The sequence below is a fragment of the Anoplopoma fimbria genome, chromosome 6 (genome assembly GCF_027596085.1).
Source record: "Anoplopoma fimbria isolate UVic2021 breed Golden Eagle Sablefish chromosome 6, Afim_UVic_2022, whole genome shotgun sequence".
NCBI classification, from domain to species: Eukaryota; Metazoa; Chordata; class Actinopteri; order Perciformes; family Anoplopomatidae; genus Anoplopoma; species Anoplopoma fimbria.
The window spans coordinates 14,592,550-14,614,875 of NC_072454.1; the positions used below are offsets into that span (position 1 = coordinate 14,592,550).

A 22,326-nucleotide genomic window follows, 5' to 3' on the forward strand; every position below is an offset into this window, starting at 1 on the left:
ATTGTGAGCACAGGGGTGCCACAGGGTTGCCATGTCAGTCCACTGCTTTTCAGCGTATTAAGATGACTGTGTTGCTAAATATCAGATTAATACATTTGCAGATGATGACTAGGACCACACTGCAGTCGCTATTGATGGTATTTCTGCGATGAATGGTTTTAAATTCCTACGCATTCAGATCCCTTACGTTATTAACTGGTCCAAGAACAACGACTGCATACTGAAAATTAATTAAGAAGCCTTAAGAGATTTGGTATGTCTACAAAAGCAAGCTAAGCCTGGATGATTTCAGGAAAAGAGCACAAGCCATCATCAGAGACAACACTCATACAGGCAATATTGTACTATCACACCACTTTTTCAACAAGGGCAAGAAGCTACTAATCAATGAATGGTCCATTTATTCAAGTCTACTTGTGTGTGTTTTTATGTACTTGTTTATACTGTAATGCTTTGTGATAGCGACGGACATTTTTGGTGACATATTATAGATTGATAATGGAAGAGAGGAAAATCACAGCAGTTGAGAAAGTTGTTTTTGAGACATAAATATATTTCCTTGATGGAATTTTACGGGAAGTCTAGGATTAAGACAGATGAGGTCATAATTGAATGGAGGAACACTCCTTTATGAAAACAGTCAGTAGGTCACATCCAGCGATCACACCCCCTGTGAGCAGCCCTGACAATCGTATTATTCCAGAAAATGAACTCATTGGCAAACTCAAGTTTGAGATACTTACAAATTTTGTTCAGTGAGATAATCTTCAGAAATGAACACGAATTTTATGATTTTTGAAGCGTGAATGCAATCGGCATAAGTTAAAACCTACGTTTGGCTAAACAAACTACACAACGGTCGCATGAGCTTGAGTATTAACAACGAGGCTGTGAATGCAAACGAGTCGGCGTGATGGAGGACAACTCTTTCAAAGTTGAGGAGTTTATTAGTTGTGGGGTGATATGCAACATTATTTTGGCTATACAGTAGGGTTGGTCAATATGGATAAGATGCTCTATTCTATTCTATTCTATTCTATTCTATTCTATTCTATTCAAATCCTCTACAAATCAAAATACTTTATCACATTAATTTTAAAAAGTCCTGTTCGTTGATTTGCAACATTTCCCAGTTAATATAACCAGATATAAAGAAGTTACCTCAGTATAAGTGGTATGGTAAAATATTTTAACCCACCCAACTTTTTTATTTTGACAGGATACTTCAGGAAGCACCATTCCACTCTGTTCTGTACTCCTCAGCCAGCATACAAGTTGAGCTCTGTCCTGATACAGGGATTTGGAAGATGCAACAAAATATACAGTATGTAGAGTTTGAATCACTGTGGTGGGATGCTTACAGTGAGATCATCTACCGGGTGTAGAAAGATGAGGTCTGATTGTGCAGCCATGAACTACAGAATATATTAACCAGCTCCTAAATGTTAATTCATAAAATAGCGGTAAACACACCATAAACACACTGTCTTGCTTTTTTTCCATCTACAAATAACTGTATCAAGTAAGTAGACAGAATCTGATTATAAATGCACACCAACACAAAACATTTTGTTTGTTTGTTTTGTATCTTTTTTCTCTTCAGGGGGATGTTTTGAACCCTCTTCCTGAAGTGTCAAAAGTGCCAAGTCCTGGATAAGGAAGATGTCAAGATTCACAGTGCTTAAACTTTCTGAAAGGTCAGCAGCATATTAGGCACCTGAACCATGACAGATGCTGATGCTTCCCTGTTTAAAGTTTCCAGGGTAATTCATATTCAGAGACCAATGAAAACTCGTGACTCCTCTTGACAATTTAACTCAGATATAGCCATGCTCTCTGTGGCTGGATCGTTTGGCACGAGTCAGAGTATATGTGGACACTTTGTGAGCAGGAGATCAGACTATCCATCACAGAGCTCATCCGAACATTCAAAGGTGAGTCTCAACCTGTAGCTGCTTCCTGGTCACTAGTTTGGATGAAAATGGATAGTAATATTTAATAGTTTTACTTAAATGTAGAGTTAAAAACTGCTTTACACACAGGAATGAACAGAAAAGCCTGGCTAACTGAGTGTGAGATATTTTCGCCACTGGCCAAGAGCGTAACCTCTTTGGATTTGGAAAACAATGTGGCCTCTCCTGTAGAGCCACCTTCTGGCCAAACTGTGCATGAGACTAGCAGTGAAATGTCTCCATTTGTAGAAATGTATGCACTAAATGGTACAGCCTCCAGGGCCACACATACGGTTTGGTTTTAAGTTGTCAGTTACTGTCTGAATTTGCTCTAATCTTGATGTTTTAGAGGATCTCGAGATGTATGTTGGGATTCATTTCTCCTCTAACTCCTGTAATGTTTAATTTACTACTTTGACAATTCATCCATAACTTTGCAAAACAGATTCTAAACCTAAACTGGTGGCCAGCCCTAGATTCAAGATTCAATATCCAAAGCTCGTCATCATAGACAACTAGTTGCACCGGAAATTCATAGCTTGCTGTTGCTTCGCAAAATTATAAGAGAGTCCTGCGCTCCATACGGTTACACTTGACACCTGGTTAAGCAGATACAACAGTTGCCTTGCAAATCACCAAACTAGTTTTTCTTGCAGTACTAATGCCAGAGTAAAGCAGACTAATTTATTGCACTGTTAGATCAGTATTACACAGTTGAAAATATAAATGATGGGGTTATAGCAGCTGATAGTGGTAAACAAATTATACATATATGGTGTGTGTGTGTGTGTGTGTGTGTGTGTGTGTGTGTGTGTGTGTGTGTGTGTGAAATCACAATCAAATGAACTGATCTACAATTTTCTAGGCTAGACAGTATATTTGACCCTAATTACAATGTAACATGTAGGTTGTTAACGTCTGTACAAGAATATTAAATGTGTATCTTATTTGTAGAGTTTACAGAAATGTTTTTAGGCTAGGGGTAGTGCACATGGTCAGTCAGAGCAGCTGTTAAAGTCAGCATCTATGCAGTATTTTATTTGTGAATGTCCTACTTTAATTCATGCCTAATAACCTTGGTGAATTGAGAGGTTTCCTATTTACCAGCAAAAGTTGTAGTTTGATAACAAGCCTATATAAATGAAGGCCTTTTTTTTATATATATAAATGAGCCGTGCTACGTTGCAAAACATTGTTAACAAAACAACAATACCTCAAAGATAAATTAAACAATTAAAATGAAGTTATCTATCTATCTATCTATCTATCTATCTATCTATCTATATCTATCTATCTATCTATCTATCTATCTAGTAATGTAGCTAGATCCACCTTCAGTGAATGTGTGCACTTATTAGCACGACACCTACTCCACTGAGCTGCTACTAAAACTGGGGTTACATCAAATGGGTTCGTTCGAGATGAGCCAGTCCTGCGCAGAATCGATCACCGGCGGTCGCCGCGCAATGCATGCCGGTTGATCACGACTTGCTCTGACGTCATGAATCTCCCGATCAAAGAGCTGATTGGCTCTTATAGTTTTGACAACAAACACCACGTTTTTTAGAAAAATTCTTATTTTCTGTGTAAATGTAAGAGTTGACGCTAGATTGTTGGCTAGTGGACTCACGTTGTGCATGATGTTAATGCTGATAATAATAATAATAATAATAATAATAATAATAATAATAATAATAATAATAATAATAATAATAATAATAATTATTATTATTATTATTATTATTATTATCATCATCATAATATATAAGGTTATTTATTTAGTATCTGTAAATAAAGATATCTATTGAGAAAGCCTAATTCCAACTTGATGTCAACATTTTTTCAGTCAGAGAACTGTAATGTGTGAAGTCCAGTGTAATGTAATGTAATGTGTGAAGTCCACAGGTTAACGATGTGAAGCATCAGTCTCCTTTTAAAAGGAGAGAACTACTGTCACTGATGGACATCCATATAACCCAAACGTAGTCTATAAACTACAGGTAGCCTACAAACGTAACGAACAGTAAACATTTCAATGACGTCCTGTGTTTACATTGAAGGCTGAAAACTGCCCCCTGCTGCTGCCGCCTGCTCTCGTCCACTTTCGAGGCGCAGTCAACTCGAACGAACCTATTGATTTAAAAGAAGCTTGACATTTCCCGTTTTATAACTGAAATGTGTAAATTACTCGGTTCAAGCCTTCAAAAAACAACTTTTATTTTGAAACTCTTCACAGGAAGTAAGCATTCTAGACGTCCCCTATCTCTTTGCCATAGGAAGGACTTGTCATGTCACCAGAGTCCGTTGTATTGCATTAGTACAGAACCAGCTATGGCTGTGAATGTGAATGCTAAAATAGTTATTATAGGATGCGGGATTTCAGGTGTAGCAGCGGCTCACCGCCTCGTTAGTACTGGATTTCTTCATGTGCGCATACTTGAAGCGACTGCAAGAAGCGGAGGAAGAATCAGAACTGGCAGACTGGGTGAGCGACAATAAGGCGACTATTTACAACTTTGACTGCAGATTATCTTTAAGTGGGTTTTTGCAAATCACCAAAACTTTTTTTCTTGCAAAGTCTCAAAAGTAGCAGTGTCATTTCTTTAATGGTGTTTCCATTGCCTCTCAGGAAGTTTTATTCCATCTGATCCAAAGAGCAAGGCTGAACTCTGACAGGAGCATACAGATAAATACAGAAAAATAGAAACTGCTACTACCCCTAAATTTACTATTTTCTATCAGATTTTTGAGACTTTACAGATTCGAGTATTGCCTCACCTAATTTAAAAATGTTTTGTTCTTTCTGAACTAGGACCAAACCTAAATCTGTCTGCTGTAAATCATGTGACTAACTGATAAATAGAATAGATGATTATGTAAGGGTTATACCCTATCATAAACAGCAATAAAATTGCTGTAAAGGCACACAAACACAGTATAATAACATAACATTCTCCTTTCTTTTCTGCAACCACACAATATTTTCCATCTGCAGGTGATAATATTGTTGAGATAGGAGCAAACTGGATCCATGGACCATGCGAGGAGAACCCTGTGTTTTGTCTGGCCCGCAAGTACAATCTTCTTGATCCAGAGGCTCTCACCCCAGAGAACCAGGCCATGGACATCGGAGGACATCCCCCTTTTGTTCCCAACGTTTTCTGCAGTTCAGGTAAAGTCAATTTCATTTGCATAGCCAAATATTACAAATTTAATATAAATCTGCATATGTCAATATGCATACACCTATTTAAACTAAAACTGGAATGGTAAGGTACAGTATGAACATTTTTTCAGCAGAATAGACCCAACCAAAAAAAGATATTTATTGTTATATGAAGCCAGCGTGTCAATGACTAATTACTGCAGTGTGAGAGTGTAAACTGGTGATATTTTAATAATTATGATTCTGTGCGTTGTGTAACGTTTTCAGGTCGGAAGATGAATGCTGACGAAATTTATTATACTCATGAAATGTTTGCTGAGTTGCTGGATGAAAGTTCAAAATTCGAGAGTCAAGGAGGAGAACCCTGGGCCTGTGTGGGAGATTTCATCCGGGCAGAGGTATGTTTTTCTCAGTGACTAAAATAATGTGGTTGTTAGCTACCAATACCTGAGCTATTCCAGCTCATATGTTATTGATAATAAACTGCAAAAAACAAAATAAATTGACTGCATCTTGTAAGAATTAAGAGTTTGTCTTGTTGCTTGTTGTCTGGTGCAGATTCAACAACGAGCTGCAGAGAAGTGGAAAGATATTGATGCAACCACCAGATCTCTGCGACTGTGTATGATCAGCAACATGTTGAAGTTGGAGTGCTGCATTAATGGGGCTCACAGCATGGATGAGGTGGGCCTGGGGGCCTATGGCCTTTATAAAACTCTTCCTGGACTGGACTGTACATTCCCAGGGTTCGTACTCCAACATTGCATACATGTAGTGTAACAACTAACAATTTTTTTAATAATCAATTTCATTAAACCATTATGTCCTTTATTTTCATATTAATCATCTAATAAGTAAAAATGGTGCCTTGCTTGTCCGACAGCAACCAAAGGATGTCCCCAAGTATTTAGTTTATAGTGACTCGAATTAAAGGTCCATCTATCCATCCTCTTCCACTTATCTGGGGCCGGGTCACGGTGGCAGCAGGCCAAGCAAGGTAGTCCCTTTACGTACTAATGTTTTCCAGCTCCTCCTCCAAAGCTTTCCCAGGCCAGATCAGATATATAATGCCCGGAGAACCTTCAAAGGGAGGCGCCCAGGAGGCATCCTGATTAGATGCCCAAATCACCTCAACAGGCTCCTTTCGACCAGACCCAAAGGAGCAGCTGTGCTCCAAGCTCCAGTCCAAAGTCCAAAAACAAAACACCTCTTAGGATCAGATCACGGAGGCTGTTCCTCCCAATCACTCCTGTCAATCACCCCTGTCACATTGAAGTCCCCCAGCAGAAATGTAGACCCAGACGGTATACTTTACAGGACGCCACCCAAAGACTCCAAGGAGACCGGGTTATCTGAACTGTTGTTTGGTACATAAGCACAAACAACCCTCAGAGAAGTCCTCTGAGCATCTCACTGTCCCATAGAGTTGACCCTCTTGTTCCCTCATCTGGGGGCTACCCTCACGAGTATCCCTATGTTTTCCCAGCACCTTTCACCCTTGGCAACTCTGGAAAAGGAGTTTGGTTGCAGACCCCTTGCTATGCGCAGAGGTGAGCTCAACTACGTCTAGTTGGTGCCGCTCCACCTTCTGTACCAGTTCAGGGATCTTCCCGCTAAAGAGTTGGTGTTCACTGTCTCTAAAACCAGTTTATGTTGCCAGAGGTCAGCACGCTAAGGTCTTCACCTTTGCCTGCCTCCTGGCTCCCAATGCACCCAACCCCAATGTCTATCCCTGCGTGTGGTGGGTCCAAAGGACGACAGATCCATGTAGTTCTTTTAGGCTGTTCTTGGACGAGTCTCCATGGGTTAATGCCGGCCCACCAGACTCTCACAGGCTAGCTTCCCTCCCAGGTCTGTCTGCAGGAGGGGGCCTTGCAGAGCATATTAGCTGTACATTATTCTGTTAATTAAGTGTTTCAGCACACATGTGCATGTCCGATTAACTTAAACATAATTGTCTTTCACAGTGGCTATGAAGGTCTGGTCAAAAACTTGATGTCAGAGCTCCCCAGTGGTTTAGTGACCTACAATCAGCCTGTTCGCTGTATCCACTGGAACAAAACAGAGAAGAGAGGAAACCCTGTGATGATCGAGTGTGATGAGGAGACGATCGCTGCTGATCATGTTATTGTCACAGTACCTCTAGGTAGAATCTGACACGTACATTCACAAACAAAGTTGGCTGAATTCCATATAAGTGCATGAGATGTAATCAAAAGTACATTTCAAGTGTAATTTGAAGCAGAGTTTAGATTCAAGCTATTCAGTACTGAACAAAACCTAACTTGTTCTGATTTGTTCTGTTTGTTCAGGATACCTAAAGAAGCACCATTCAGCCCTGTTCCACCCTCCTCTCCCTCTACACAAGCTGCACTCCGTCCAGAGACTAGGTTTTGGAACAAACAATAAAATATTTGTGGAGTTTGATTCACCGTGGTGGGACACTGACTGTGAGGTCATCAATCTTGTGTGGGAAGATGAGGTGAGACTTGCAGTCAAAGAATATTTCAATCATATAAGCATTCAAAGGAAGAGGAATCACCAAGGCTTGTTGAAACACATAAACCTTTAACACAGACCGAGACAAATTATTAACATTTAAGAGGGAGAAACGCCAGCAATGCGCTATGTGCCTTATTATGTCCACCAAGCACGGCTCCCCACAAACGGGTGCATGCCGACATCTCTGCCCCAATCAGCCCTTCAGTCGGTCACATAGTTTTCAAAAGCCGCCTGCAGCGACTTGCTTTAATCAGACCCTGCAGTCCCCCTCCCTGGCAGAAAGTTCGTCCCATTACAATACTGTATGCAGCAACTATGTTGAAATATTTTGATTTAGAAGGATTAAACTAGCTGTATATCTGACTTTTAGATGTCTCACTGGTGTATATCTTAAAATCTGATTTGTCCTGACCCGCCAAAATACAGACTACTGCTCACATCATTTCCTCAGCTTTTTCCTCTCTTTCTTTTCCTGCTTTCCATTTGGCTAATATGACTCCTTGCTTACCTCAGTCAAATCTCATTCTCATCTCTTTCTTAAATATGTTTATTAAAGAAAAACAGGACAGCCTTGAGAATAGAAAGCAATAGAAATTATTTAATCTTTGGATAACTACAAATTCTTTGCCCTACATCAGCCATCACAATACAGCGTGAGGGGTTGTTTGACCAGCAGGTTTAACACCTCTTGTGTTGCACTCCAGTGTAAAACCACCAGTTCAGGATTACTCTTTACAACCATACCATTTTCTCTTATTCTCCACCAACACATTTGCCAAAATGTTTAATGTTAGTGCAACTACAGTAATTAGCAAAATGTCTAACGTATGCAAACAATTGAACTGTCGGTTTCATCTCTTGTCATGATTCAGGATGTCATGGTGGACCAGGTGCCAGATGTACAGAGGTCCTGGATAAGGAAGCTGTGTGGATTCACTCTGGTCAAACCTACTGAAAGGTCAACAACCACAAATGCTGATGCTCGCCTGCCTTAGTCATGTTGTATTCAATGGAAAATAACTGGTAAAGGCATTGATTGAGAATAATGTCCTGTTTGTGGTCTTCCTCTCAGGTATGGCCATGTTCTGTGTGGCTGGATTGCTGGACATGAGTCAGAGTATATGGAGACACTGTCTGAACAAGAGGTCACACAGGCCGTCACACAACTCATCCGCAGATTTACAGGTGATACTCAATAAGTCACAAGTGCATTACTTCCTCCGCAGGATCTTTGTTTTTTCTAAAAAAAATTCTATATAAAAGTAATTTTAGAGGGATCTCTGTCAGGCCTCACAGACTAAGTGTGTTTGTTTAGGGAACCCTACCATCACCCCGAGGAGGGTCCTGCGCTCCCAGTGGTTTCATGACCCCTGGACATGTGGATCTTACAGTCACCCAGCAATAGGGTGTTCGGCACAGGACCTGGAGAACATGAAGGAGCCGCTGCCTACGAAGGGATCAAAGTCACAAGTACCTAAATGTTCTTACTCAAACACAATGTGTGCACTGAGCGTAAATACAGATTCACGCATAATTAACCAAGGTGTAAGACTCTTTGAAACTATTTGGTTTGTTTCAGCCCCTGCAGGTGTTGTTTGCTGGAGAGGCCACTCATCCATACTACTACTCCACCGTCCATGGAGCTCTTCTCACTGGGTGGAGAGAAGCTGACCGACTCATCTCTCACTACTCCACAATCAGTCCATCTGAGCCGCCTAATTCAAAGCTTTAAAAGAATCTATGTTGCTTTGACAAGAAAAGATTTATCATACTTATGGCTAAAATCTGCAACTTTTTCAAACTGAGTTGATTCTGAGGATTGTGTAGAGCTGCAGTTTATGATAAGCAGTTAAGTGAGATACTACTGACCTTATGCTGTTTAGTGCATTGAAATATAAATGGACTCAGGCAACTAAAGTAATCAATACAGTAATGACATTTTCATTAAATATGTAAAGGATAAAGCTTTGAATTCTTGATGAAATGCCTCTTTGTATAGAAAACAATTAACTAATTGAGTTTGAAGTTAATCAAACAAATCATCTTAATAATGATACAGTTGTGAGAATTAGTAGCAATTTCATAACTTGATTGTCTTATTTTAAGACTGATGAATCCCATGCAGTTTTCAACTTTCTGCTTTGCTAATCTTATTATTTTTGTATGCATTGAATGAAATATCAGATTCTATTAATAAAATATACATTTTTTTAATCAATTATTATATACAGTTCTGTCCGAAGTCAATGTTCAAAGTCAATGAGTGAATTATGTCCCACATTTATGTGAAAGAAAATGTATAAAGCTGTAACATATTTAAAAAAATTAAATTATATTTAGTATTTTTTGTATTGTTTGTAACTGACAATATTTTGCATTAACTTTTGCTCTTGTATAATCCTGGCTCTCACATATTACATTATTTTTGAGTAATATCATGAAACATACTTGGCCATAGAAAGAGGGTTTGGACTGGAGAACCTTTACTAATTATTATTAATTTGATTAATATAAACTTTACATCACAATCCAAAGCTACACAGTATGACCTCACTAGGTCGACTCAATACAAAGGCAGGTAATAAGTTCCTGCACGATACAGGTTCAGAAGATAGTCATTAAAGTAAATCAATTGTTATCCTGCAGATGGCAGTAATGCCATCATAAGCGTAAAAAAACCAGAAGAAGAAGGATGCACCGGAACTATGTTGTTTGACGGCAGATTCGAGTCGGAATGTAAACAGTGAAGCACACCTTCAACATGTCAAGCTGAGGATGTTTTGTCGGTCAAAATAAGATTTAAATTAACACAAACAAACGCCAGGCGCAGTCATAACTAGATGAACAGCAGCCATGAAACTGTACCACGCGCTCCGTAATGTCAGCAAGTTCAGGACTGTTTTTGACTTTGGAGGACGTGAAGTGGCTCATTGGTTCCCAGGACACATGGCTAAAGGTGAAAACTTTGCTTTAAGTTATCTCCAGAGTATATCAAATTATACATTTGTGTGTGTAAAGCAAGAATTCCTTTATGTAATATAAGTTGCTGGTCGTATAATTTGCTATAATAATAGTTGTACCTGGTCGTTTGCAGGACTGAAGCAGATGAGAGCCAACCTCAAGAATGTCGACTGCATCATAGAGATCCATGATGCCAGAATATCCTTTATTGTTGACTGCATTACCTTCAGACTAGAGCAGTGAAAAGTGGCATCCTATTTGTGATTACATATTTAAATGAAATATCGTTCTGTCATTACATCAGTTGTACACTTTCTTACAAAACACAGTAATAAAACGGTTAAGGAGAATAATTGACCTCAATACAATTGGGAGAATCCCTACACAAATCATAAAAGCGTGATCAAATAAAGAGAGGTACTGTGAGCAAGAATGTGAAATGAAAAAAGAATCACTTTAAAACACATTTCTTTTAAAGATTAAGTTTTAAAGATTGTTCTAGGTGCCACAATCTTAGTAGAGAAATATTCCCCATTTTGATTAAGTACTGACCTTGTTACAACCATCAGGAATGCGTAGATTAGAAGTCATAGGGGGGACACAGGGATAATTGAGATATGGTTATCTTTTCTTAACTTAAGTTAAAAATCCAAGCATTTTGCGTCTTTTTACAGGAGAGGTAAAATCAGAAGGGTTTGATTTTTCTTTAACATTATGGACATCCCCTTCTCTGGAAAAAACCCTGTGTTTCAGGAGACTCTGGATGTCAGACCCCACCTGCTAATTCTAAACAAGATGGACCTTGCCGATCTGTCCAACAAGCAGGTAGAAAGTTTTGCTGATATTTTCACAGAGCTACACGTCATCAGCATTTTATAAATCACTTACATAAAATGTCGTCTTTACATTTGCCCTGCAGAGAATCCTGAAGAAGCTACAAAAAAACGGGGTGAGGAATGTTCTTTTCACAGACTCTCTAAAACAGAGAGATGACAACATCAAAAAGGTAAAGGTCATCTACAATGAATACTCAACATTTGATTGTTTGCAGAAGTTTTTTCACAGCTGACATAAAATAAATAATTCTAAGCACGACTGTGCATATTATTCCTGTTTTTTTTCCCGTAGTTGGTGCCAAAGGTGGTGGAAATTATTGAGAGCAAACCACGCTTTAACAGAGATGAGGTATGCTTTCTCCAGATACTTTAATATTATATTTTGGTTTCAACTTTGAGAGTAGTAAGCTAAAAATGATCGGCCAATCTGCATTTTACAGCTGTCAGGGCTCTCTGGCATAGATACTGTGTCCTCACTGTTCCTTAACCACCTCAAACATAATTTCTTGTTACTTATCACACAACATAGCCGATAACAACATATCTGCAATAAGCTATATATGATATAAGACGTATAAAACATTTTAATAAGAAGTCATACCGTCACAGAGCTATGATTATGGCTTACCGAAATGCTGTTTCATTGTGATTCTAAAGTGTTTTTTCTACTGACTCAGTGGATCTGAATCCCCATTTAACCATTTATTTCCATTTTTATGTCTCTTCCTCAATATTCTGATTTTCAAGCTATTGGAGTCCAAATGTTGGCTATGCTCTTACTTTGTCATGTAAATCTTTCAGGATACAAATTATTGCCTGATGGTGATTGGCGTGCCCAACGTGGGGAAGTCATCTCTTATTAACTCCCTTAGAAGAACAAACTTGAAAAAAGGTTTGTATGATAAAGTAGTTGATAGTTGTTGGACGTTGATACTGTATAATCATGTCCTCAGTAATAAATATAAGGCGTAATTATACACAAATTTCAGGTCGTGCATCTCGAGTAGGTGGGGAGCCAGGTATAACGAAAGCGGTCCTGACTAAAATTCAGGTGAGAGTCGAGCACATGTTTGTCACTGTGTATGTTTTGTGTTCATGGGTTCATAGTGTGAGTGCGCATCTGCAAAGTATTTGTATCTGTCTTTGTCCTCAGGTTTGTGAACGACCCATAATGCACCTGTTGGACACACCGGGAGTCTTACCTCCTAAGATTGAGAGTGTTGAAACAGGCATGAAGCTGGCTTTGTGTGGTGAGCAGAACAAGATTATTGACAAACATGACAATTATTGTCATTTAGGAAATTACTTTGTTGTACTGTTGAATTTTTTCATATGTGCTCAACACATGTTAAGATATTTTTTCCTTCCTTCTTCAGGAACTATTCTGGACCATTTAGTGGGTGAAGACATTATCGCTGACTACTTACTCTATTCTTTGAACAGGCTAGGGAAGTTCAGGTAGGATTTTCTGATTTATATGGTCAGTGTATTAATTTTACTTCACATTAGGGGTGTCTCAATATAGCGTTATTGATGATAACCATGATATTTAAAAACCTAATATTGATATCCTGTTAATAATACACATATGACAACATTGTGTAACTGATCTAGCGCTTCTTAATTAATTTTGTATATATACAATTATGGTTACAGACTCTATCCACCTCCCTTCACTTGTAATTTAAGTGTAATTTATTGGCCGGAAAAAGAGACAACCCGCCCAATAAACAAAGTAAAAGATGAATTTGAATGATAGCATTATTTAATCTTTTTAATCTTATTTTCTTTAGATGTCACAATGATTCAAACTGATAATTGTGTAGTGAAAATCTGATCTTGTGACAGCCCTACTTCACATTACTGTGAAAGGTTATTGTATGTGTGTGTGTTTTTATGCAGTTATGTTGAAAAATACGACCTCCAAGAGCCAAGTGATGACATCCAGCATGTCCTCAAACGCATTGCTGTAAGACTTGGAAAGACACAACGGGTCAAAGCCATTACTGGAGTGGGTAAGAAAGTGCTATTCCTACAGATGCTCCTGATGCATACAGTAGAAGTTAGAAATCTCTCAGTTTAATTAAGTTAAAGGAATAGAATGACATTTTGTAAAATACACTTATTTACTCTGTTGCCAAGAGTTTGACAGTGTGATTAGCATCATATTAACGTCTAAAAGATACGTCTCATAATTAAAATCTTTGTTCCTCGTCTCCCTCAGGAAATATCACCATCACTGTCCCAAACTACACAGCAGCAGCTTACGATTTCATAAGAACCTTCAGGAAAGGAGAGCTGGGACAAGTAATGCTGGATTGACCTCGGACATTGTACTGAAGACAACCAGAGACTGTTTCTGGATCCTTTGCAAATAAAATGATTCAGCTTGATTTAAAGTACGACATTTTGTCTCAGCTTTGCTCGTAGAATACACGCAGACATCTGAAATGGTGTAAACAGGATATTTATTAGCATAAAGACAGTGATGACAAATATTTTATTTATAAGTGTAGCATGTGATATGAGTGCACCTATTGATATGGAACAGTATGTTGCTCCTGAGTGTCTACTGAAGGTAAAAAGCTCCTCTGGAATGATGGACAGACCATCGGAGACATGATTAACAGTGAGAGCAGCAGTTTGTTTCCTGGCGTCACTCCCAGCAAAGACGTGGTTCATACACAGGTCTGCTAATTCATTTTCTAAATTCTGTATAAAAGGGTATACATTGCACAGACATTTGAGATGGTTGTGGAAATACAGTTAAACTTTCTCAATGGACAATACTATCATCTGCCTTGTCTTATGGTTTGTGATATTGGGCTCTATAAATTAAATTTACTTGACTACCTCTATAAATAGATCTTTTCTGTAAATCCAGTCTTGAAATCAAGTTTTGCAGAAGGAAGGGAGAGTTTACAAATTGCAATTTCCTTTTTTTTTTCAACTTCATTAAAAAATAATTAGAATAATGCGAGTGCCACCTTGCTGCTTTATGGAATGACTTCAGTGTTACAGAAACTGCAGCAAGTCAAGGCTTTATATTTAGACCCAAATCTGCTAATACATACACATGGTTTTCCTCCAGTATTACTGAGCAGTGATGCTGGTCATTCACTTTTTTGTGTGTGTTCTTTAGGAAAATAAAGATTTTTAAGATACAATTAAATTTGGCAGTGCTATTGAAATTGGGGGCCTGTGGTTTGTTTACACTTTTATTTTTCTCTTAACACATTTTCAAACTAAGAATCTAGCTTTAGGGAAGTAAACTAATTACAATTTTGACAGAGTTCGGCCCCCAGTTTCTGTCTCACACACCGTTTCGACTAAGGCGCACACTTTTTTTCACATTGAATACTGTGTTGGTAATGTACATTTGTCTGTTGCTATAGATGATGTGTAAAAACATACAGTACAGAGGTTTTTTTCTGTTTTTGTTGTGTCCTTCTACCACTGGTCTTTCCAGTGCAGGTTCCAGGCCAGTCCTGCTCATTATAGTCAGATCCAAGACAGAAACTTAGTCAAAGGAATTTATCCTAGAAAAATAAGCTGAACATCTAGAGTATAAGGTCCAGTAAGAGTCCATATTTGGGGGAAAATGTTGCAATAATGATAGAAACCAGTCGAGAGAGAGACGATCCATTTTGTGTTGAGCCTGACATAAGTGCATCAAAGTAATTGGTCCTGTTGTAGTAACTCATCTCTTCGTCTGAGTTGTCAGCCTTGCTGCGGCGGTAGGCAGAGGCGTACCATTTATCAGCCGTTAATGCCACTGCTGCCCCTGCTGCTGCTGCACTTGCCACCCTCACAGGGGAGGATCGCCCCGCCGTCCTGACGCGAGAGCGGGTCCCACCGTAGGCGCCTCCTCCTCGGTAATTCCCAGCTGTGGAGCCCCGGGAGTGGGAACCTCGAGAGGAGCCCCGGGACCCTCCGCGACCGCCCTTGGACAGCACAGGCTCACAGAGGAAAGCAGAAAGCAGCAGGCAAGTCCAGCATGTTGCAACCACCTGGTTCATTCCTGGCATCTGTGCAGGGAGAGTACACAATGGAGCACATTTTAAACCTATTGTGGTGGTTTCACTGCAAATTCAAGGTGTGAAATTGAGAAATGATATGTATGTAGTTTTAAAACAGAGACTACTCTTTTGATTTTGGGTGGCAGAAAATGTCTGCAAACAGCTGCAACCATGCTTTCTATATTCACTAATGCATTTTTATACAATCCAGAAACATCACCCTAAACTGGTGTGACATAATATGCTCAGCATTCAGATTACAAAATATGAGATCTTGCAGCATTCAGTATTGCTGTTTAGTAAAGACACATTCCAATGCTGCAGATTGCCCCCTTTTCATTAAAATAGGTCAGTTTAAAAATAAATATGCTCACCAGAGAACATTGCTGTTAGCTTTCAGCATATACTGTACATGAAGTAACATTCCTTCTATGGATGATTATGAAATAAGGCAAAAGATGGCATGCTTGTTAATACCTAGGCCATCGACATCATATGACATTATTGAGTTCTAACGGAACTGTGGCAGTCCTCTTTCAATATTTCACGTATGATTATATCAATAAAACGTTTAGCAAATGCATGCATACATGATGTCCATTTCACGGTATTCTCATAAATTAGCCCGCTGCTGGTGTAACCTGCAGGAATTACATACCATTTAAAAAATACATTAATTGTATTCCTATACACCCACGTCCACGTTAACCAGGTTACTGCTTACCTTATTTCCGTGTGTTTTTATCCTTGCCTATTTTTTTGCCTCTCGGAGGAAAGATGAAAGGCTGTTGTCACGGAAGATGCAGGCTCGTTCATGTAGACGACTGCGAGAACGCGCAGCGCACTCACAGACGCACATCCAGAGAGCATCAAATACTGAGATACTGTCAGATGAGTCAATAGTTTAATTTAATCTTATTCTGTATTAAAAACCTTTGAGATTACTTTATTGAAATCTACTGATTTATTTTTAACTTCAAGATAAAAATGTTGCTAATGTTTGGTTTCTCTCGGAAATTGTGAAGAAAGGGCCATCTGTAAATTACCATAATAAATAACTTGATAGCATTTTCACTTAATGGTATTCTCATATTTTGTGGTTAACACCTATTTTACCAAAAATGTGTATTTGATCATTCTATCAAAATGTTTAAATCGTTTTTAAATGATGCATGATATATATTTTAACACCTTACAGATATTCTAACATAAGGCTTTTGAGATAATCTTATAATTATATAGACAATTGTTTAATTTTACCAGGATGTATATTTAACAAATATACATAATATGTAATAAATATTATCTAAATCATTTAGTAAACAATAAAAACTGCTACCTTTATATGAATAGAGCACATTTTATTTAAATGTATTAAAAGTGAAGAAGAAATGAAGTCAGGCTCTGCACTCTGCAGACACTGATAACCATGAAGTGTTTTAAGACAAATGAAAGGTAAACATGCAAAGTCTCTCCTTAAAGCTTCTGGAGAAATGAAAATATATGACGATGATCATGATGAAGGTGATGGTGATGACCCTTAAAGCTACTGTGGAAGGGTGCAGACTCATCACTATTTGTATTATTTATTTTCACTTTAATTTAATTTAATTTATTTTTCAATCAACCTTTTTTGTAATTTTGTTATCATGCTATACAATTTAAGTTATCTTTGCCATATCATGTGCCTTGTTTTTTAAATAAGTGTTTATTGTAGGTGTGGTACTATGCATTACTCTACACAAGGTGGCGGTAAACATGTTAATGAATAAATACAAACGAAGAAGAAGAAGAAGAAGAAGCGATAGGAGCTTCCGGCGATATTGACAGACACCAAAGCCAAGCAAGTCCATTGACAACAGTCTGCCGTCGTCACTGTCATGGCTTTCCTCTGCAGAAGTGCGGCTTCGCTCCTGAAGTCCTCCAGAGCAGCTCCGGCTGTCCTGTCCGCTGCCCGACTCTACAGCTCAGGTGTGTGTTTATAAACCCGACCGTGGAACAAGTGTCCCTGCAGCCACAATGTCAAGCCTGCGTCACTGAATGTGAACCTGCGACGACCTCAAGTTTGTTATTTATCTATCTGTGTTTGGTGTTGAACTATGCACTTCAAAACGTTTGAGTGCTGAGGATTGATAGAAGATCATGTGCTTGACATGAGGATCCTTATCCTTGTGAAGGGAAATTCCACCCAAAAATGGAATTTACAGTTGTGGTTGCTATAACTTTGTACAGCCCAGATACATTTTTTTTTTTAATTTTAGCATGTTAAATATGATTTATATATGGATTGGACATAAAAAAAAAGAATTCACGGGATAACGTGAAAATGCTTATTTCTAACATGGTCCCAAGATGTTAAAAGACAAAATGCATAAAACTAAACAATAATATTCTGAAATCCAAAATTATTTCACCACTAATAAAATAAGAAACACCCAAATTAAAACACCTAAGTATATCAAGGACATTTCGATGGACGCTGTTGTAATGTCTTTTAAAAACGTTATTAAAAAGCAAGAGTCTACTGCAGAGTGCAGAAGTGCAGTGATGATATCAGATCAAAGACAAATCCTGGAGCTGCTACACAGATGTGGCTAAATTACAATGTGACAGCAGTCAGAGTGATTTTTACAGAGATCTGGGCAGATATGCACTGATTTACAGCTTTAAGACCTTCTGAGAGAGATTTATTGTCATCCATCGATATACACCGAAGTCCAGTAAATAGAGGAAAATAAAAGCAGTAACAGTTGGAAGGTCCCTGAGGATATGTACCTCGTCAGGTGAAGGTAGTTAGACAGGTTTTGGGTACCAGTATAGACGTAGGCTATAAAGTGACTTGTGCAGGAGGGTCTTATGATCCTGAAGGTCCTGTTTGTGCAGCATGGGGTCCTTGGACAATTTTCCCCATTTTATGACAGCTATATGCATAAAGGCCTTACTTACATAACAGCTGTATGCAAGCACCAGCCATGACTTTTGGTTCTGTAACTTTGCTCCTCAAGGCGTATCAGGGCCAGGACAGGATCTCCTTTAGGCCTTGACACAAGGCTGTTAGAGTTAATGGTTAATGGTTAACCCGGATTCGGACCACTCTGGTGACACAATGTGCTTAAAAATCCTGAAATAGTATTGAAATTCTTCAGTTTAAACCCTTAAAGACATTAGAAATGCTTTAATTTACAAAATTCTTTTATGGTTTTTTTTGCTTGCCTTTGGCAGTTATGTTAGTTATAAAATGTCATTGGTACTACTGCCAGCTAAAATAAGATAAGATAATCCTTTATTATTCCCGCAGCGGGAAATTTACAGGATTACAGCAGCATAGAGGATAGTGCAAACAAGAAAAAAAATAAAATAAATAAGTATTATAAATGAGCAATAAAAAACAGTAAAGAAGCTACAGTAGTTAAAAGGCTCATTGTCTCATAATGGTTAAGTGTTGCAATATTGTTATCTACTGCTGGGAAGTATTGGAAAGCAGTTATATAATATTAAGTGATTCAAGGCCATATCTTCCCTACTGGTTTTCCCTCAGTGTTTCCAGCAGAACTATAAAACAGGTATTGAAAAGCTCAAAAATAATTTTAAACCTAACTCTGTGAACCCTGCAAAAAGCTTCAAAAGTCTTATCTCACCATCAATGTTATCTCTTCATGCAGGTGGTCAGTATGAGTATATTTTGGTGGAAAAGCGAGGTGAGAAGAGTGACGTGGGTTTCATCCAGCTGAACCGGCCCAAGGCTCTCAACGCTTTGTGTGACGGGCTGATGAGGGAGGTGGGACAGGCCCTGGATGCTTTTGAAGCTGACGGCGAAGTCGGAGCCATCGTCATCACCGGCAGTGACAAAGCCTTTGCTGGTGAGGGAACTGAGTGTGTTTTCTGGGTTTTGTTTGCAATGATATATCAGCAGTGAGCTCAACTTTTGTTTTTGTTTTTAGCGGGAGCGGACATTAAAGAGATGCAGAATCGAACTTTCCAGGAGTGTTACGGTGGAAACTTCCTGGCTCATTGGAATAGAGTGTCCACAGTGAAGAAGCCTGTGATTGCAGCTGTCAATGGATTTGCTGTGAGTGTCTTTTTCAAAGTTTTTAATTGTGGAGCGATGGTGGGATTTCCAACCGATAAAGGAAAACATTCTGCAAACATTACATTTAATTGACAATAAAAAGATTTTGAAGCAAGAAAATAAAATATGGAAAGAATTGAGAAGAAAAAGAAAACAAAACTCATTCTCAAAATAAGAGTAATTAAGCAAAGTACGAGAGTAAGTGTACAAATGTATAATAGAAAGTAATGAAAAAAAATAAAAAAAATTCCACTGTGTACTATTTCTACCCCAAAGGTCAATGACCAGGTTGACTTCCCCACATGTCTTATCCCATGTCACTTTTTTCCTTTAAACTGTTTGTCTGCATTTTGATGAGATTTGGCCACATTGTTACACCTTAATTATCATCACTGAATGCAAACCCAACCATGAAAACAGCTCCAAACCAAAAACACTGGGCTGTCTACACACTTTTGGCTATATTGTGTAGCTTTGACCACTGTATATCCAGTATTTTATCAGTTCAGGATGCATCAAATATGAATGGGGTATGAAACAATGAAGAGAGAAACTAGTCACTGTGCAAGGGTGTCTTTGTTTCATACTATATATTCTGTTGTTTCAGCTCGGTGGAGGCTGTGAGCTGGCAATGATGTGTGACATCATCTACGCTGGAGAGAAGGCGCAGTTCGGCCAACCAGAGATCCTGTTGGGGACCATTCCTGGTAAAGACTCATTCGTATCTGCTTTCCTTCCTGTTCAGACTTGACTTCCTTAAACCAAGGTTACCAGGTTTTTGCTTTGGAGTTCATGATGTCTGTCTACCTGCAGGGGCGGGTGGCACCCAGCGGCTGACCCGTGCGGTGGGCAAATCCCTGGCTATGGAGATGGTACTTACAGGAGACCGAATTAATGCACAAAATGCCAAGCAATCAGGTAACAACAGTGTTTGAAAATGCATTTACTTGTATAAGTATCACACTTAAATACAAATTTGAGGCACTTATGACTTGAGTATTTCCATTATATGCTACGTTCTACCTCATCGCCACTTCAGTTGAGAGGGAAATGTTGTACTTTTTATGCCACTACATGTATTTGACTGGTGTAATTACTAGTTGATTTGCAGATTAAGATTTTACGTAAAAACTGATATGATGAGCTTATAATATACAATACATTGTTAAAGATGAAACCTGTTTGCCCTTGGCCTCTTATGACTACTTGGGAGCAGATGGGCCAGACAAACACTGAATGTTATATGTGAGTGTTGTGATTTTATTACCGTACGCCTTGTCTCACCTTGCTCTGACGTAACGGCTGTCAGATTGAATGGTGACAAGCTGGTCAATACAAAGTATTAAGCAGACATTCTCCATTTAGTGTTCATGGTTAAAAAATTATGCAATATAAATTGATGGTATCCCAAATAGATAATACAAAGGAAAACGCTGGGATGATGCGCTTCGCAGCACCCTGCTCACACTTTTCTGCCAGAAGAAGGTGCTATGTGGACACAGGCTCTTACATAAGACTGTACCAGTGTGTGTACCTGATAAAATGATGTGTCATTTGATTCAGTAGTTTTTTGTGTTTGTCAGGTTTGGTGAGCAAAATTTATCCAGTGGATCAGTTGGTGTCTGAAGCCGTTAAATGTGGCGAGAAAATTGCTGCCAACTCCAAACTGGTCTCTGCTATGGCCAAAGAGGCTGTTAATGCAGGTGTGTAACGTTTGTTTCTACTAATAAGTTGACTATCCTAAAACCAACTAAACTGAATACATTTTTAATTCTATTTGACTTGTTTCCTCTATGTGATTGCAGCTTTTGAACTGACTTTGGCTGAGGGTAATCGTTTGGAAAAGCGCTTATTCCACGCTACCTTTGCTACAGTGAGTAGAAGAGCCAATGTGAAAGGGAGTGACAGGGGGTTGACTTTGATTTATGACAGTCAAGTCATGATGTGTGTGTCTGGTTTTCTTTACAGGATGATCGTAGAGAAGGCATGACCGCATTTGTTGAGAAGAGGAAGGCCAGTTTCCAGGATAATTAGAAAAGAGCAGACCAAGAGCTCAACCAAGAACACAAAGCTCCCGTTATCAGCGGGTCATTTCCTTATCTGCAATAAGTTGAATGATGCAAAAGTCCTGATTGTAGTGGAACAAACAAGATGTTTGACAAGAGTGTCATATAACAGTGAAGCTCTACCTGCCGAGGTTTGATATCAAATGCATTTGCAGTCTGAACACAGGAGTGCTGGGGGATGAGTGTATGTGAATACTGTGTGATAACTCTGCCAGTGTGTAATAGGAGGAATAAGTATTGTACTTTATCAGATTAATTGTGCTGATTTTGCCTTTCATTTTCATTTTCACCATCAAATGTTTGTCTGCATTTTGTAGGTGACTTATTTCTCTATACATTTTACAAATAAATCTCTCAAGTGGTTTTCAACACAGTAACTGAAGCATGAACAAAAATGGAATAATATGTCTACGGCTGTCATATTTACATGTTATTTCAAACGAGCAGTCAGTCCACCACTGTGCCTCTTTACGAAACACATTCAAGTTTGTTTCTTATTTTGGTAATCCTTCATTGTGTCTGTCTGTCGTGCTAAATAAGTTATCTGCAAAAAGCTGCCGTGTTTTATAAGCCACTGTAAACTCTGTTGTTCCCAATACTCCTATTTACAGAACTTCGCTAACAGTGACTCTAATAACTCTTTAATTATTTTGTAAATCAGATTGTAAATGTAAGGGCAAAAACTCACCCTCATCCAGTCAAGTCACAAGTGGTAACTAAATCCATCCACCTTGGATTCATTTTGTCCTGTGTCC

General features: G+C 38.7%; 4 protein-coding genes across 4 annotated transcripts; 3 read left to right on the forward strand and 1 right to left on the reverse strand.

Annotated features, from left to right (window-relative positions):
• Window positions 1-4,198: 4,198 nt before the first annotated feature.
• paox (polyamine oxidase) lies at window positions 4,199-9,823 on the forward strand. Its single transcript, XM_054600276.1, has 10 exons — window positions 4,199-4,437; window positions 4,948-5,124; window positions 5,386-5,516; window positions 5,677-5,864; window positions 7,086-7,264; window positions 7,431-7,600; window positions 8,493-8,578; window positions 8,693-8,805; window positions 8,936-9,090; window positions 9,200-9,823. Exons 1-10 carry the CDS (start codon window positions 4,284-4,286, stop codon window positions 9,350-9,352), a joined length of 1,506 nt encoding a protein of 501 aa, XP_054456251.1. The 5' UTR covers window positions 4,199-4,283; the 3' UTR covers window positions 9,353-9,823.
• A 515-nt stretch (window positions 9,824-10,338) lies between these two features.
• mtg1 (mitochondrial ribosome-associated GTPase 1) lies at window positions 10,339-14,549 on the forward strand. Its single transcript, XM_054600265.1, has 11 exons — window positions 10,339-10,576; window positions 10,715-10,779; window positions 11,302-11,406; window positions 11,501-11,587; window positions 11,710-11,766; window positions 12,219-12,309; window positions 12,407-12,468; window positions 12,571-12,667; window positions 12,794-12,875; window positions 13,320-13,432; window positions 13,642-14,549. Exons 1-11 carry the CDS (start codon window positions 10,474-10,476, stop codon window positions 13,737-13,739), a joined length of 960 nt encoding a protein of 319 aa, XP_054456240.1. The 5' UTR covers window positions 10,339-10,473; the 3' UTR covers window positions 13,740-14,549.
• Window positions 14,550-14,977: 428 nt separating this feature from the next.
• sprn (shadow of prion protein) lies at window positions 14,978-15,445 on the reverse strand. The gene has a single exon (XM_054600757.1). It carries the CDS (start codon window positions 15,443-15,445, stop codon window positions 14,978-14,980), a length of 468 nt encoding a protein of 155 aa, XP_054456732.1.
• A 1,784-nt stretch (window positions 15,446-17,229) lies between these two features.
• On the forward strand, window positions 17,230-21,934 carry echs1 (enoyl CoA hydratase, short chain, 1, mitochondrial). Its single transcript, XM_054600312.1, has 8 exons — window positions 17,230-17,407; window positions 19,099-19,296; window positions 19,378-19,505; window positions 20,113-20,212; window positions 20,319-20,423; window positions 21,089-21,208; window positions 21,311-21,378; window positions 21,474-21,934. Exons 1-8 carry the CDS (start codon window positions 17,317-17,319, stop codon window positions 21,537-21,539), a joined length of 876 nt encoding a protein of 291 aa, XP_054456287.1. The 5' UTR covers window positions 17,230-17,316; the 3' UTR covers window positions 21,540-21,934.
• The last annotated feature ends 392 nt before the right edge of the window (window positions 21,935-22,326 follow it).